Below are 12,500 nucleotides of genomic sequence, written 5' to 3' on the forward strand. Positions count from 1 at the left end.
ACAGGCACACGTCACTGCGCCGCACCAGAACCGGAACCGGGCCGGAGGGAGGCTTACGAGACGCTGCGGGATCCACTTCTGCTTTCTTTGACAGCTTCACCTCTGATAAACACAACAAACACTGAAACTAGGCATCAGAAACATGCGGTCCGACTGGAGAGCTGATCATCGGTCACTCACTGGCTCCTGACGCCTGAACGCTGCTCAGACTGTTGCTCTTCGTCAGCGATTCGTGGCTGGAGCTGTCACTCAACCCGCTCCAGCTGGACTGACGAATCAGAGCGGAGTAGGGGCGGGGCTTGGACAGCGCTTCTAAAACAGGAAGAGCATGAGAGAATGAGATAACGACAGAGCGACACGCATCATAATCTGAAGCCACGCCTACACCGGGGGGGAAACAATCCAACCGTCTCCATTGACTCTGTATTGTGTGAAGCTGCTCCTCGTCATTTATGACTTATGACAAAAAACAAAACAGTGTCTAAAAGCTGCTGTCAATGGAGACGGTTGGATTGCTTCCCCCCAGTGGGCGTGGCCTAAATGGTCTCTATGCTGCTGACAGCTGTCAATCATGTGCTGGAGGGGGAGGGGCTCAGACCTGCGCGGGAACCGAGAGACGCGCTCCGATGCTGCTGTTTGATTGGCTGCCTGAACTGAGCCACAGCCAATACCACGTTACGAAGCTTCGCCCAGCGAAGACGCCCTCCCTGATTGGTGGATGGCCACTTGCTCTCTAGCACCGCCTACAGACGGCAGAATAACACACACACGCATGAGTAAACAGAAGCATCGTATCAGGGATTCACACACTTATTCTTCAGACGAACCACTGAGTTTAAATAAATTAAATAAATTAGATTTTTTATGTTATTTTTATGTATGAAACAATTTTGGAAAAAAATTGTAATTGTTTTTTATTTTAATTTGTCATTTATGATTTAATTATTAGATATTTTTATTATTATTTTAATAAAAAGAATGATACATTTATTTTATGATTTAATTAATTAATTTGATTTTTTATGATTTAATTAATTCGATTTTTTAATATTTATTTTCATTTGACGTTTACGATTTAATTATTAGATTTTTTTTCTTTTAAATCTATTTTTATTTCACATTTTTATGATTTAATTATCAGCTTTTCATCAACTCATTTTTAAAAAAAAAAATTTGAATTGTTTTTTATTTTAATTTGTCATTTATGATTTATTTCATTTCATTTCATTTCTTTATTCTCTTTTCATGGTAACGCAACACAAAATGCCACAACAACAATCCAACAAACACAACAAAAATACATTCCATACAGGAGTACAGGGATTAAAGTGAAAAAAATTCTTCTGACTGAAATTTTTTTTGAGGCCAAGTCATATTCCTTTAACTTTTTAAATAGTCGAGACCAATAGCGTTTTAAGGGGAGATGTTTAAAACCGCTTTAATATTGCCAGTAGGTGTATTTTAAAAGCTATTTTAATCAATGAAAACCAGGCAGGGAGCATACTGTAGAGCACGAATGGTAGCATTGTGACTAGCTTCTGATTGATGGCGACCTAGCACTTTTTTTGCCATTATTGCCATAATTGCCATATTGAAGTCTCCTATGACATACTGTGCAAAGACACGTACCTGGCTGTTTGATTTTTTTAGTCCACGAACTAAAAGGCTTACCATTCTCCCCCCATTTCACTAAGCCTTCCCCTTTACTTAAACTTTCGTTAAGTAAAGGGGAAAAGTAGCCTACTTGTGTGTGTTAACAAATTTTGTGTAAACGTGTTATAATTTGCCTATATATAATATAATATATATATATATATATATATATATATATATATATATATATATATATATATATATATATACTAATAAATAAACATTAGGCCTATGCTAAAGCTATTAAATAGCAGTCCCAAACTAGTTTTTGTTAATACAATGTTGGTATGAGCCACTACAGTCATTTAAAAATATAAAAAATATCACAAAGAAAAATAGTGGCATTTTGGGGTTAATATGGAAACGACAGTTACCATGGTGAATGTTAACAATAACTGTTAATGAAACATGGAAACTGCTCCTGGTGAACAGAATGAAAATCATACGTGCATTACTTTTATTTCGTGTAATTTACAACGTAACGGCGTTGCATGCTCGTAGTTACTTTTGCACTTGATCAGTGGCGATACAGAGCGCGCCGCCGCATTTGCGCGTGGAATTGAGTGTGCGCTACGAGAACAGGATAACGGCTGACAGGACAAGAAAGTCCTGTTTTTCTGAGGTGAAAAACTTTATTTCAGCGCACACTTATGTCACTGCCTGGTAGTTCCTACTGTGCTGGGTTTTCTTAAGTAGTCATGATTCGCCTCTCATAACATAACATGCTCTAAACACGCACGCAGTGTGGAATAGGAGGAGCGGGGGCGCGGGGAGCAAGGATCACAGCGCAAATTTGAACTATATCGATATATGCGATATGGTCTAATTCCATATCGCATTTCAAAAATATATCGATATATCGCCCAGGCCCAGCCCTACCTGCATTATAAGTGTGTCACTGAAATATAGTTCTACCTCAGCGGTCAGCTGTAGCCTGACATGCACTTTCCGTGAGCGGTAATTGAAAACCCGGATTGGACCATGAGCGAAGTGATTACAGAGTGCTTAGAGTGGAGAGAGGAACGTGCTTTTGCTCCACTCCAGGCTTTGATCACATCCCCCTCAGCAGGGTGAATACACCTCGTCTTTCCTTAATTTAAGACCTATTCAAACTAAAATTAAGACATTTATTACACTATTTGAGAAATGAAAGCCTATTTACAGCCTTAAAATTATGAAAAGTGAATTTCAGACTTTAAGGACAGACTAGAACCCTGCAATTGACGGAAATCCGTCATAGACTTGCTGCAATTAACGGAAATCCGTCGTAGCGACGGAGAACTTTAATCCCTGGGAGTAGGATGAAGAAAAAAAAATCTTATAAACTCCTACCCCATTCTTATATTAAAGAAGTTACAAATTAGAAGTTACAATTTATGATTAGATCTTTTTATTATTATTTTAATAAAAAGAATGATACATTTATTTTATGATTTAATAAATTAATTCGATTTTTTATGATTTAATTAATTCGATTTTTTTATTATTTTAATTAAAGAATGTGAAATTATTATTTTATGATTTAATAAATTAAGTTTTTTTATGATTTAATTAATTCGTTTTTTTATATTTATTTTAATTTTACATTTTTATGATTTAATTAAATATTAAAATAAAAATATTTATTTTAATTTTACATTTTTATGAATCAATCATTTGATTTTTTCTTTTAAAACTATTTATTTAATTTTACATTTTCAAATGATATTAAATATGATCACTTTATTGTAGTATCCGTAAGTGATGGTGTTGGGAGTGATTCCAGCCTTCTTCATCTCCAGCAGAACTCGCACCGCTAGAACCGGCTGCCCGTACTGACCACACAACTGCATCAGGATCCGGTAACACACCTGAGAGTGCACACACACACACACACACACACACACACCACACACACACACACACACACACTTCAGTCAAGGTCTGAGAGTGCAGACACACACAGTGTTTCTCACTGAAGGCCTGTACTTCACCTCTGCACAGATAAAACACTGTCAAAATTACATGGATCTGCGGAAGCGACAAAAAATTCAGTATTATGAATTTTTAAGGCCAGACAATTCATTTGGCGCACACATATATTCAAACACTCATATCTATAGACTAAACACATAATATTCATGTGCATGTTCTATGTTTTTGAAGTTTACGCATAGATGATCATGTTTAAAAAAAATGTCAGCGCTTGCACCCGGAAGCTGTTTCAAAGTCTGCGTTCTCGAGCTCCAAACACTGTCGTGTGAATGAACGGCCAGAACACATTAAGAGTTTCTGTTTCCTGTGAGAACGGTGTGTGTTAGCGGCCCCTAAGTTAAAAACTAATGATCTTTACAACGGAAGTGAATCAATCAAAACTATCTTTATCTGGACAATAACTTTATTCTAGATCTGCTGTCAGGGTTCCCACACCTCGGTTTCCTTCACATTCAAGGACCTTTCAAGAACTTTCCAGGTCCAATACCCTCAAATTCAAGGACTTCATGCGGAGACACACTTCAAGTGAGCGAAAGGTTACATCGTGTCTCCTTGTAAGAAACATCGTTTTTTGCTTTTTGCATTTATATTTGGCCATATGACAGAGATCTGATATTCTATTTGTCGTATTTCTGTTTTGCCTAAAACTGAAGAGTATTCAGAACATCCTCCTAAACTGTATTCTAGAATGATCTGATATTAACGTCTGCATGGGTTGTATTGAGACGAGCTCAGGCTTGTGTAACAGCCTATCTGTGCAGTGTTTGAGTGTGTGTGAGTGTGAGTGTGTGTGTGTGTGTGTGTGTGTGTGTGTGTGTGTGTGAAATGTTGAGGTTCCATCGTAGTAGTTTTGTGCGCACGTGAACGCCATGGCAACGTACAACACAAAGTACCTCACGCAGGAAACCCTTAACGCAATGCGTAACTAGCGTATATCGAGCGAGCTAGTGCGCACAGGCCTGAAGTGTGGGTGAAGTAACACATTAGCGGACCGGACGGAATAATACGGATTTTTTCCCAGAAAACTTCTCGTACAAAATAAATTCAAGCACTTTCAAGGACCCGCATCTGTGTGTGTTTATTTTCCAAAACTTTCCAGGGCATTGAATTTTTATTTTTCAGATTCACAAACTTTGAAGGACTTCAAGGACCCGAGGGAACCCTGTGCTGTACAGCCCGAGCGATCTCTGTCTCTGTAATAAACCACGGTGACTTGACCCTGACCTCGTCTGGCAGCACCACCTTCCTCGTCTCCATGTGTTTGAGCACCTCGTAGGCCGCGTGTAGCGCGCGCACCTTAGCGCTCTCCGCCTTCACGAACGTGGGCAAGCATATGAACCAGAGCCCGTAGCAGTGGCCCAGCAGGCATTTGGACCACATGTCCGGAACCGTGGAGTATTTCTGGGCCTTCTTCTGCGCCAGCTTGATCTCCTGCACACACACACACACACACACACAAGCAGAGAGCGTCAGCCGCCTGAACCTGACCTCTGACCCCGTGACCTCATCCTCACCTGTTTGGTTCGGCGGGGGGCGGGGCTACTCGGGGCACTTCCTTTAGCAGGGGTCCGAAGATGATCCAGGGGCCGATCGAACAGATCCGGCAGGAGGATCGGGAACGTGTCATAGCTGCAGATCAACAACACATTCATCATATTATTTAAATATTTACGTGTCACAGCTGTAGATCAACAAATAATCAGCGCGCCTGTAGTGAGCGGGTCATGTGATAATCATGGGTCATGTGATAATCAGGGGTCATGTGATAGTCACCTGTTGTGAGCGGGTAGTGAGCGGGTCATGTGATAATCAGGGGTCATGTGATAATCAGGGGTCATGTGATAGTCACCTGTAGTGAGCGGGTCATGTGATAGTCACCTGTAGTGAGCAGGTAGTGAGCGGGTAGTGAGCGGGTCATGTGATAGTCACCTGTAGTGAGCGGGTCATGTGATAGTCACCTGTAGTGAGCGGGTCATGTGATAATCACCTGTAGTGAGCGGGTCATGTGATAGTCACCTGTAGTGAGCGGGTCATGTGATAGTGGGTCATGTGATAGTCACCTGTAGTGAGCGGGTCATGTGATAGTCACCTGTAGTGAGCGGGTCATGTGATAGTGGGTCATGTGATAGTCACCTGTAGTGAGCGGGTCATGTGATAGTCACCTGTAGTGAGCGGGTCATGTGATAGTCACCTGTAGTGAGTGGGTCATGTGATAGTCACCTGTAGTGAGCGGTGATAATCACCTGTAGTGAGCGGGTCATGTGATAATCACCTGTAGTGAGCGGGTCATGTGATAGTGGGTCATGTGATAGTCACCTGTAGTGAGCGGGTCATGTGATAGTCACCTGTAGTGAGCGGGTCATGTGATAGTCACCTGTAGTGAGCGGGTCATGTGATAATCACCTGTAGTGAGCGGGACACTCGGATCCGTCGGGCTCCTGCGGCTCCTCGGGAGGCATTATAAACACTGTGTGTTCACCGCTGAGACACTCGTCCCGATCGATCAAACGCACGTCCTCCGGTTTCTCCACATCAACCTGACGGACACACACAGATTCAACTCAAGTCAGCTTCATTTATACAGCGCTTTTCACAATACTGATGATTTCAAAGCAGCGTCACAGTCCAGCTGAAGTAAGTTCAGTGAGGCTTCATTTCTGTTGTAAAAAAGTTATTCATTTAGTTCATTTATATACATATATATACAGCTGCTCTGGATAAAACCGTGATGTCATCGTCCAGCTCAGTTCAGTTCTCATATAATGGTGTCAGTGCAGGAGAGCAATAATATTGTTGAATATTAAGTTAAATTAAAGGCCGGATCTGATTGGCCGCTGGGGTCACATGTGCAGGTGAGCGTCTGACCTTCTGCACACACTCATCGAAGAACTCCAGGCTGACGTGCCGGTCGCTGACGAACGAACACTCCTCGATGAACTGCGTGAACATCTGCGTCCTCGTGAGCTGCGTGTAGAACTTCTGCTGCGTGCGGTCGCGAGACTTCAGGAACCCTGTGGGAACACGTCATTACACTTTATTTAAAGCCTTAATGAATAATGCATAATGTGCATTATATATCTACAAAAAGTTAAAATGCATTATCATTTTTGCAGATTCTTTGTACCTGAAACTGGTTGTTTGTCGTGTGTTTTCATGCATTTTACTTCCTAAAGGTGTTCAATATTATAACTGTGGTTAGTTATTCATTACAAGGCATAATTAATGCATTAAAATACTTTTATAGTGCATTATATATAAAGGCTTTAAGTAAAGAGTTACTGAAATTGCTTTTTATATTCATCAGAATTATTGCACTTTGATGACCGTGATAATATCAGGTATTGATTATGTGCTTTTTTTTATGTTAAAAGCATCTAATGTGAGTTTGAATATCATTTATAACCGTACTGAGAGAAACGATGTGTAATTCACCTCAGATCATGTAAATTACAGGAAACAAACATGGATAGATGCACTTTTATCATGGACAGATGCGCTTTTATGATGGACAGATGCACTTTTATGATGGACAGATGCACTTTTATGATGGACAGATGCACTTTTATGATGGACAGATGCGCTTTTATGATGGACAGATGCACTTTTATGACGGACAGATGCGCTTTTATGATGGACAGATGCACTTTTATGATGGACAGATGCGCTTTTATGATGGACAGATGCGCTTTTATGATGGACAGATGCACTTTTATGATGGACAGATGCACTTTTATGATGGACAGATGCACTTTTATGATGGATAGATGCACTTTTATGATGGACAGATGCACTTTTATGATGGATAGATGCACTTTTATGATGGATAGATGCACTTTTATGACGGATAGATGCACTTTTATGATGGACAGATGCACTTTTATGATGGATAGATGCACTTTTATGACGGACAGATGCACTTTTATGATGGACAGATGCACTTTTATGATGGACAGATGCACTTTTATGATGGATAGATGCACTTTTATGACGGATAGATGCACTTTTATGATGGACAGATGCACTTTTATGATGGACAGATGCACTTTTATGACGGATAGATGCACTTTTATGATGGCCAGATCACTTTTATGATGGACAGATGCACTTTTATGACGGATAGATGCACTTTTATGACGGATAGATGCACTTTTATGATGGACAGATGCACTTTTATGATGGACAGATGCACTTTTATGATGGACAGATGCACTTTTATGATGGACAGATGCACTTTTATCATGGATAGATGCAATTTTATCATGGATAGATGCAATTTTATGATGGACAGATGCATTTTTATGACGGATAGATGCACTTTTATGATGGACAGATGCAATTTTATCATGGACAGATGCACTTTTATGATGGACAGATGCACTTTTATGATGGACAGATGCACTTTTATGACGGATAGATGCACTTTTATGATGGACAGATGCACTTTTATCATGGACAGATGCACTTTTATGATGGATAGATGCACTTTTATGATGGACAGATGCACTTTTATGATGACAGATGCACTTTTATGATGGACAGATGCACTTTTATGACGGATAGATGCACTTTTATGATGGACAGATGCACTTTTATCATGGACAGATGCACTTTTATCATGGACAGATGCACTTTTATGATGGACAGATGCACTTTTATGATGGACAGATGCACTTTTATGACGGATAGATGCACTTTTATGATGGACAGATGCACTTTTATCATGGACAGATGCACTTTTATGATGGACAAATGCACTTTTATCATGGACAGATGCACTTTTATGATGGACAGATGTACTTTTATGATGGACAGATGCACTTTTATCATGGATAGATGCACTTTTATGATGGACAGATGCACTTTTATCATGGATAGATGCAATTTTATCATGGATAGATGCAATTTTATGATGGACAGATGCACTTTTATCATGGATAGATGCAATTTTATGATGGACAGATGCACTTTTATGATGGACAGATGCACTTTTATGATGGACAGATGCACTTTTATCATGGATAGATGCACTTTTATGATGGGCAGATGCACTTTTATGATGGACAGATGCACTTTTATGATGGATAGATGCACTTTTATGATGGATAGATGCACTTTTATGATGGACAGATGCACTTTTATGATGGATAGATGCACTTTTATGATGGACAGATGCACTTTTATGATGGACAGATGCACTTTTATCATGGATAGATGCACTTTTATGATGGGCAGATGCACTTTTATGATGGACAGATGCACTTTTATGATGGACAGATGCACTTTTATGATGGATAGATGCACTTTTATGGACTTTAAAACAGAAACAGCCATTCACTGCCATTATAAAGCTTGGAAGAGCAAGTACATTTTTTAATATGAATATTTTTAATTAACTCTGATTGTGTTCGTCTGAAAGAAGAACGTATTGAGGGAGAGTAAATCATGGGCTAATTTAAATTTTTGGGTGAACTATCCCTTTAAACTATGATTAATGTTGCATGGGAAGGTATAGCGCACCCTGCAGGTTGAAGAGGGAGCTGCAGTCTGTGGTCCGGTCTGACGGAGCCTGTGTGATGGGCAGAAGGAAGGAGCGGTAGCCTCTCAGTAAACAGCTCATGAAGCGCAGGAACGCCTCCTGGATCTCCAGCTCCAGCTGCTTCTGACGCCCGTAGATCAGATCATAATCCGTGAGCAGGAACTCCAGCGTGGCCTCCTCCTGACCCGGCGTGTAGACTGATGAGGACGAGAGAAACACACACACACACACACACACACACACACACACACACACACGTGTCAACTAGGGGTGTAACGATACCCTCAGGGTCACGACTCAATATATATCACGAAGCTGAACTCACGATACGATATCATTGCGATACTCCAAGACAGGTTAACAAAAAAAATTCTGTTGCTTAAAATGCTAAATTTGGTATCACATCGTGGGTGTAAATGAATAAGTTTGGACTTGGTGCTGAAACCCAATGAACAATAGAGACACCAGAATAACAATATTCATGATTCTGAAGCTGAAAATACAGAGTTATTTTAGATGAATATGCTTGATCTCTGTCACTGACTAGAAATATTTAAAATAATGTAGGACACTTTTTACTGATAACATAAGACATTTGGCTTTATCAGGACCCATTGCATTATTATACATTATATTCAACATTATAAATAGTAGTTTGATGTAGTACTGACACTAAACTCTGGAAACTCCTCAGTTCTCACACAGTATTTTGTTGGGCGAACTATATACATTGACACTACGATATATTGTGACACCCCTAGTGTCAACAGGAAATGACATCATCTGTGGGTGTCAGGCGCTCACTCACTCTTCTCCAGAGTTTTGTTCAGGTTGGTCAGAGAGTTCAGCAGGATTTTCCCATGTTTCCTGGGCAAAGACCTCCAGGACAGAGGCTTCTTATCTTCAGACCTGGACGAAGAAAGTTCAGCACATTATTATTTACAGACAAAAACTTTGATCAGAAATACAGTAAAACAGTGAAATATATTTCCAATGTAAATCAGCAGTTTTCTATGTGAATATACAGTAAAGTGTCATTTATTCCTGTGATCAAAGCTGAATGTTCAGCATCATTACTCCAGTCTTCAGTGTCACATGATCCTTCACAAATCACTCTAATATGATGATTTGATGCTCAAGAAACATTTATGATTATTATCAGTGTTGGAAACCGTGATGCGTTTTCTTTCTCAGGATTCTTTGATGAATAGAAAATTCAAAAGAACACGAAATAGAATCTTTTGTTACATTATAACTGTCTTTACTGTCATTTTTGATGAGTTTAATGCATCTTTGATGACACTTTTGAACGGTAGTGTATATTAGTCAATAACAACTTGATCCTATATTAATTCTATGTCTTTATTCTATATTAATGCATTACATTAATTCTATATTGATTCTACGTCTTGATTCTATATTAATGCATTATATTGATTCTATGACTTGATCCTATATTAACGCACCGCCCATAACCCTCCAGCACTGCACCGCATGATCGCGTATGTTCCCAGAAGACTCACTGGAAGATGGTGTTGGTGTCGAGGTCCACACACACCACGTCAGACGGGGGGTCGTAGAGGTCGAAGTAGCTGGAGTGAACGCCCACGATGAAGGGCATGGGGGCACACAGCACATCTGCCATCCTCAGCGGGCACAGCGGGATATACGGGCAGAACCAGCGCAGGGGGAACGACACCTGACAGAGCGCACACACACACACACACACACACACACACACTCAGAAACATCGATGGAAGAATCTTTCTTTCTGACACACAATAATAAAAGCAATTGCGACTTTTAATCTCACAATTCAGACGTTTTTTCTCGCAATTGACCATTGGCAAAGACGCGCCCCCTTTAGTTACTGTTGCTATGTCCGACAAGCCACGCCGCTCTCACACACACCAGTGAAAAATACATTGCGGAGCAAAGAGGACACAGACAAAAATGGCGGATTCGGCGGATGGTGGATTATGATTGGTCAGATCGCCTGTCAATCAAACTCCCTGTGAAGGCTGAACTGTGAGCCAAAACCACACAATTACCTTTTTTATTATTTTATTCCGTGGTCTATGGGACTGAACTCACCAACACCAACACCAGCGCCTCGCATACACACACACACACACACACACACACTCTCTCACTCACTCACTCACTGACACCAGCACCTCACTGACGGACGTCAGCACATCGGGTCTCAGCGAGTGCAGGAGCAGCTTGTGTTCTCTCACACACACACACACACACACACACACACACACACACACACACACACACACACACACACACACTCACCGACACCAGCGCCTCACTGACGGACGTCAGCACATCGGGTCTCAGCGAGTGCAGGAGCAGCTTGTGTTCGGTCAGGACGGCCAGCAGAAGTGTACAGGCGTTCTCAGGACCCAGATTCTGCAGCAGCTTCACGAAACTGGCCCCACTGTAAGCGGGAAACACAGCAGCCAATCAGAGCAGAGCCCAGACACAACAGCCAATCAGACTCATGCAGGGAGAGTGTGTGTGTCTGACCTGAGCGGCAGCGGAGACGAGACCGGCTGACAGAGCAGGAGGTTATCATACGGAGAGAGCTGAGGACACACAACACACATTAATACACACTCGCTCGCTCTCACACACTCACACACACACACACACACACACACACACACACACACACACACACACACTCACTCACTCACTCACTCACTCACACTCACTCACTCACACTCACACTCACACTCACACTCACACTCACACTCACACACACTCACACACTCACTCACACACACACGGGTTCATTTCACACTGATTTCAACCTCATGCTTTGATTTCCCACCCTGCACCAGATTAACCAGTAATCAGGAGTGTGACGAGACACTTATCTCATTAAACACGAGATTTTTGAACAATAATTTATAGAAATCCTCAATGACAAAATGTTTTAACTAATAATCTTGTAATGAATGTGATTTCAGCTCTACTTTATGAGTATGAATGATCAAATGCACTGAAAGACAATAATATACAAGCACTGTAAAGGTTTCGCCACAAACTCAACACTGTCTTCTCTCCTGTGTGACTTCACACGAGTCTCTTCAGACTTTACTGTGTTTGAACTATGAGCTTCCAGAACTTCTGACTGAGGCTGTGTGTGACTCATAATTCAACTCCTTTACACAAATTAACATAGAAATAAAAACAGTATAAATAACAAAAATAAAAACACAAAACGATAGTGGAGGTAATGTAATGTGAGTGTAGCGGTGGCATATTCTATGCTAATTTCCCCCTCAGGCTCCGTTATGGCGATATCACGAGACAGCTTTAC

The 12,500-nt window shown here is 40.9% G+C and overlaps 1 protein-coding gene across 5 annotated transcripts in view; it reads right to left on the reverse strand.

Moving 5' to 3' along the window:
- dennd4b (DENN/MADD domain containing 4B) overlaps window positions 1–12,500 on the reverse strand; it is a 48,727-nt gene that overhangs the window by 13,366 nt on the left and 22,861 nt on the right. For all 5 annotated transcript variants that reach the window (XM_084384661.1, XM_084384665.1, XM_084384663.1 and 2 more), the window contains 13 exons: window positions 11,702–11,760; window positions 11,468–11,612; window positions 10,687–10,862; window positions 9,972–10,072; window positions 9,145–9,360; window positions 6,493–6,638; window positions 6,031–6,164; window positions 5,142–5,256; window positions 4,852–5,058; window positions 3,375–3,503; window positions 599–743; window positions 181–312; window positions 1–102 (listed from right to left, as the gene is read on the reverse strand). The exon at window positions 1–102 is cut by the window's left edge and continues 73 nt beyond it. In XM_084384661.1, coding sequence (XP_084240787.1) covers window positions 1–102; window positions 181–312; window positions 599–743; window positions 3,375–3,503; window positions 4,852–5,058; window positions 5,142–5,256; window positions 6,031–6,164; window positions 6,493–6,638; window positions 9,145–9,360; window positions 9,972–10,072; window positions 10,687–10,862; window positions 11,468–11,612; window positions 11,702–11,760 — 1,807 coding nt within the window. The remainder of the gene's footprint in view (window positions 103–180; window positions 313–598; window positions 744–3,374; window positions 3,504–4,851; window positions 5,059–5,141; window positions 5,257–6,030; window positions 6,165–6,492; window positions 6,639–9,144; window positions 9,361–9,971; window positions 10,073–10,686; window positions 10,863–11,467; window positions 11,613–11,701; window positions 11,761–12,500) is intronic.

Source organism: Rutilus rutilus, assembly GCF_951802725.1.
Source record: "Rutilus rutilus genome assembly, chromosome: 17".
Classification (NCBI taxonomy): Eukaryota; Metazoa; Chordata; class Actinopteri; order Cypriniformes; family Leuciscidae; genus Rutilus; species Rutilus rutilus.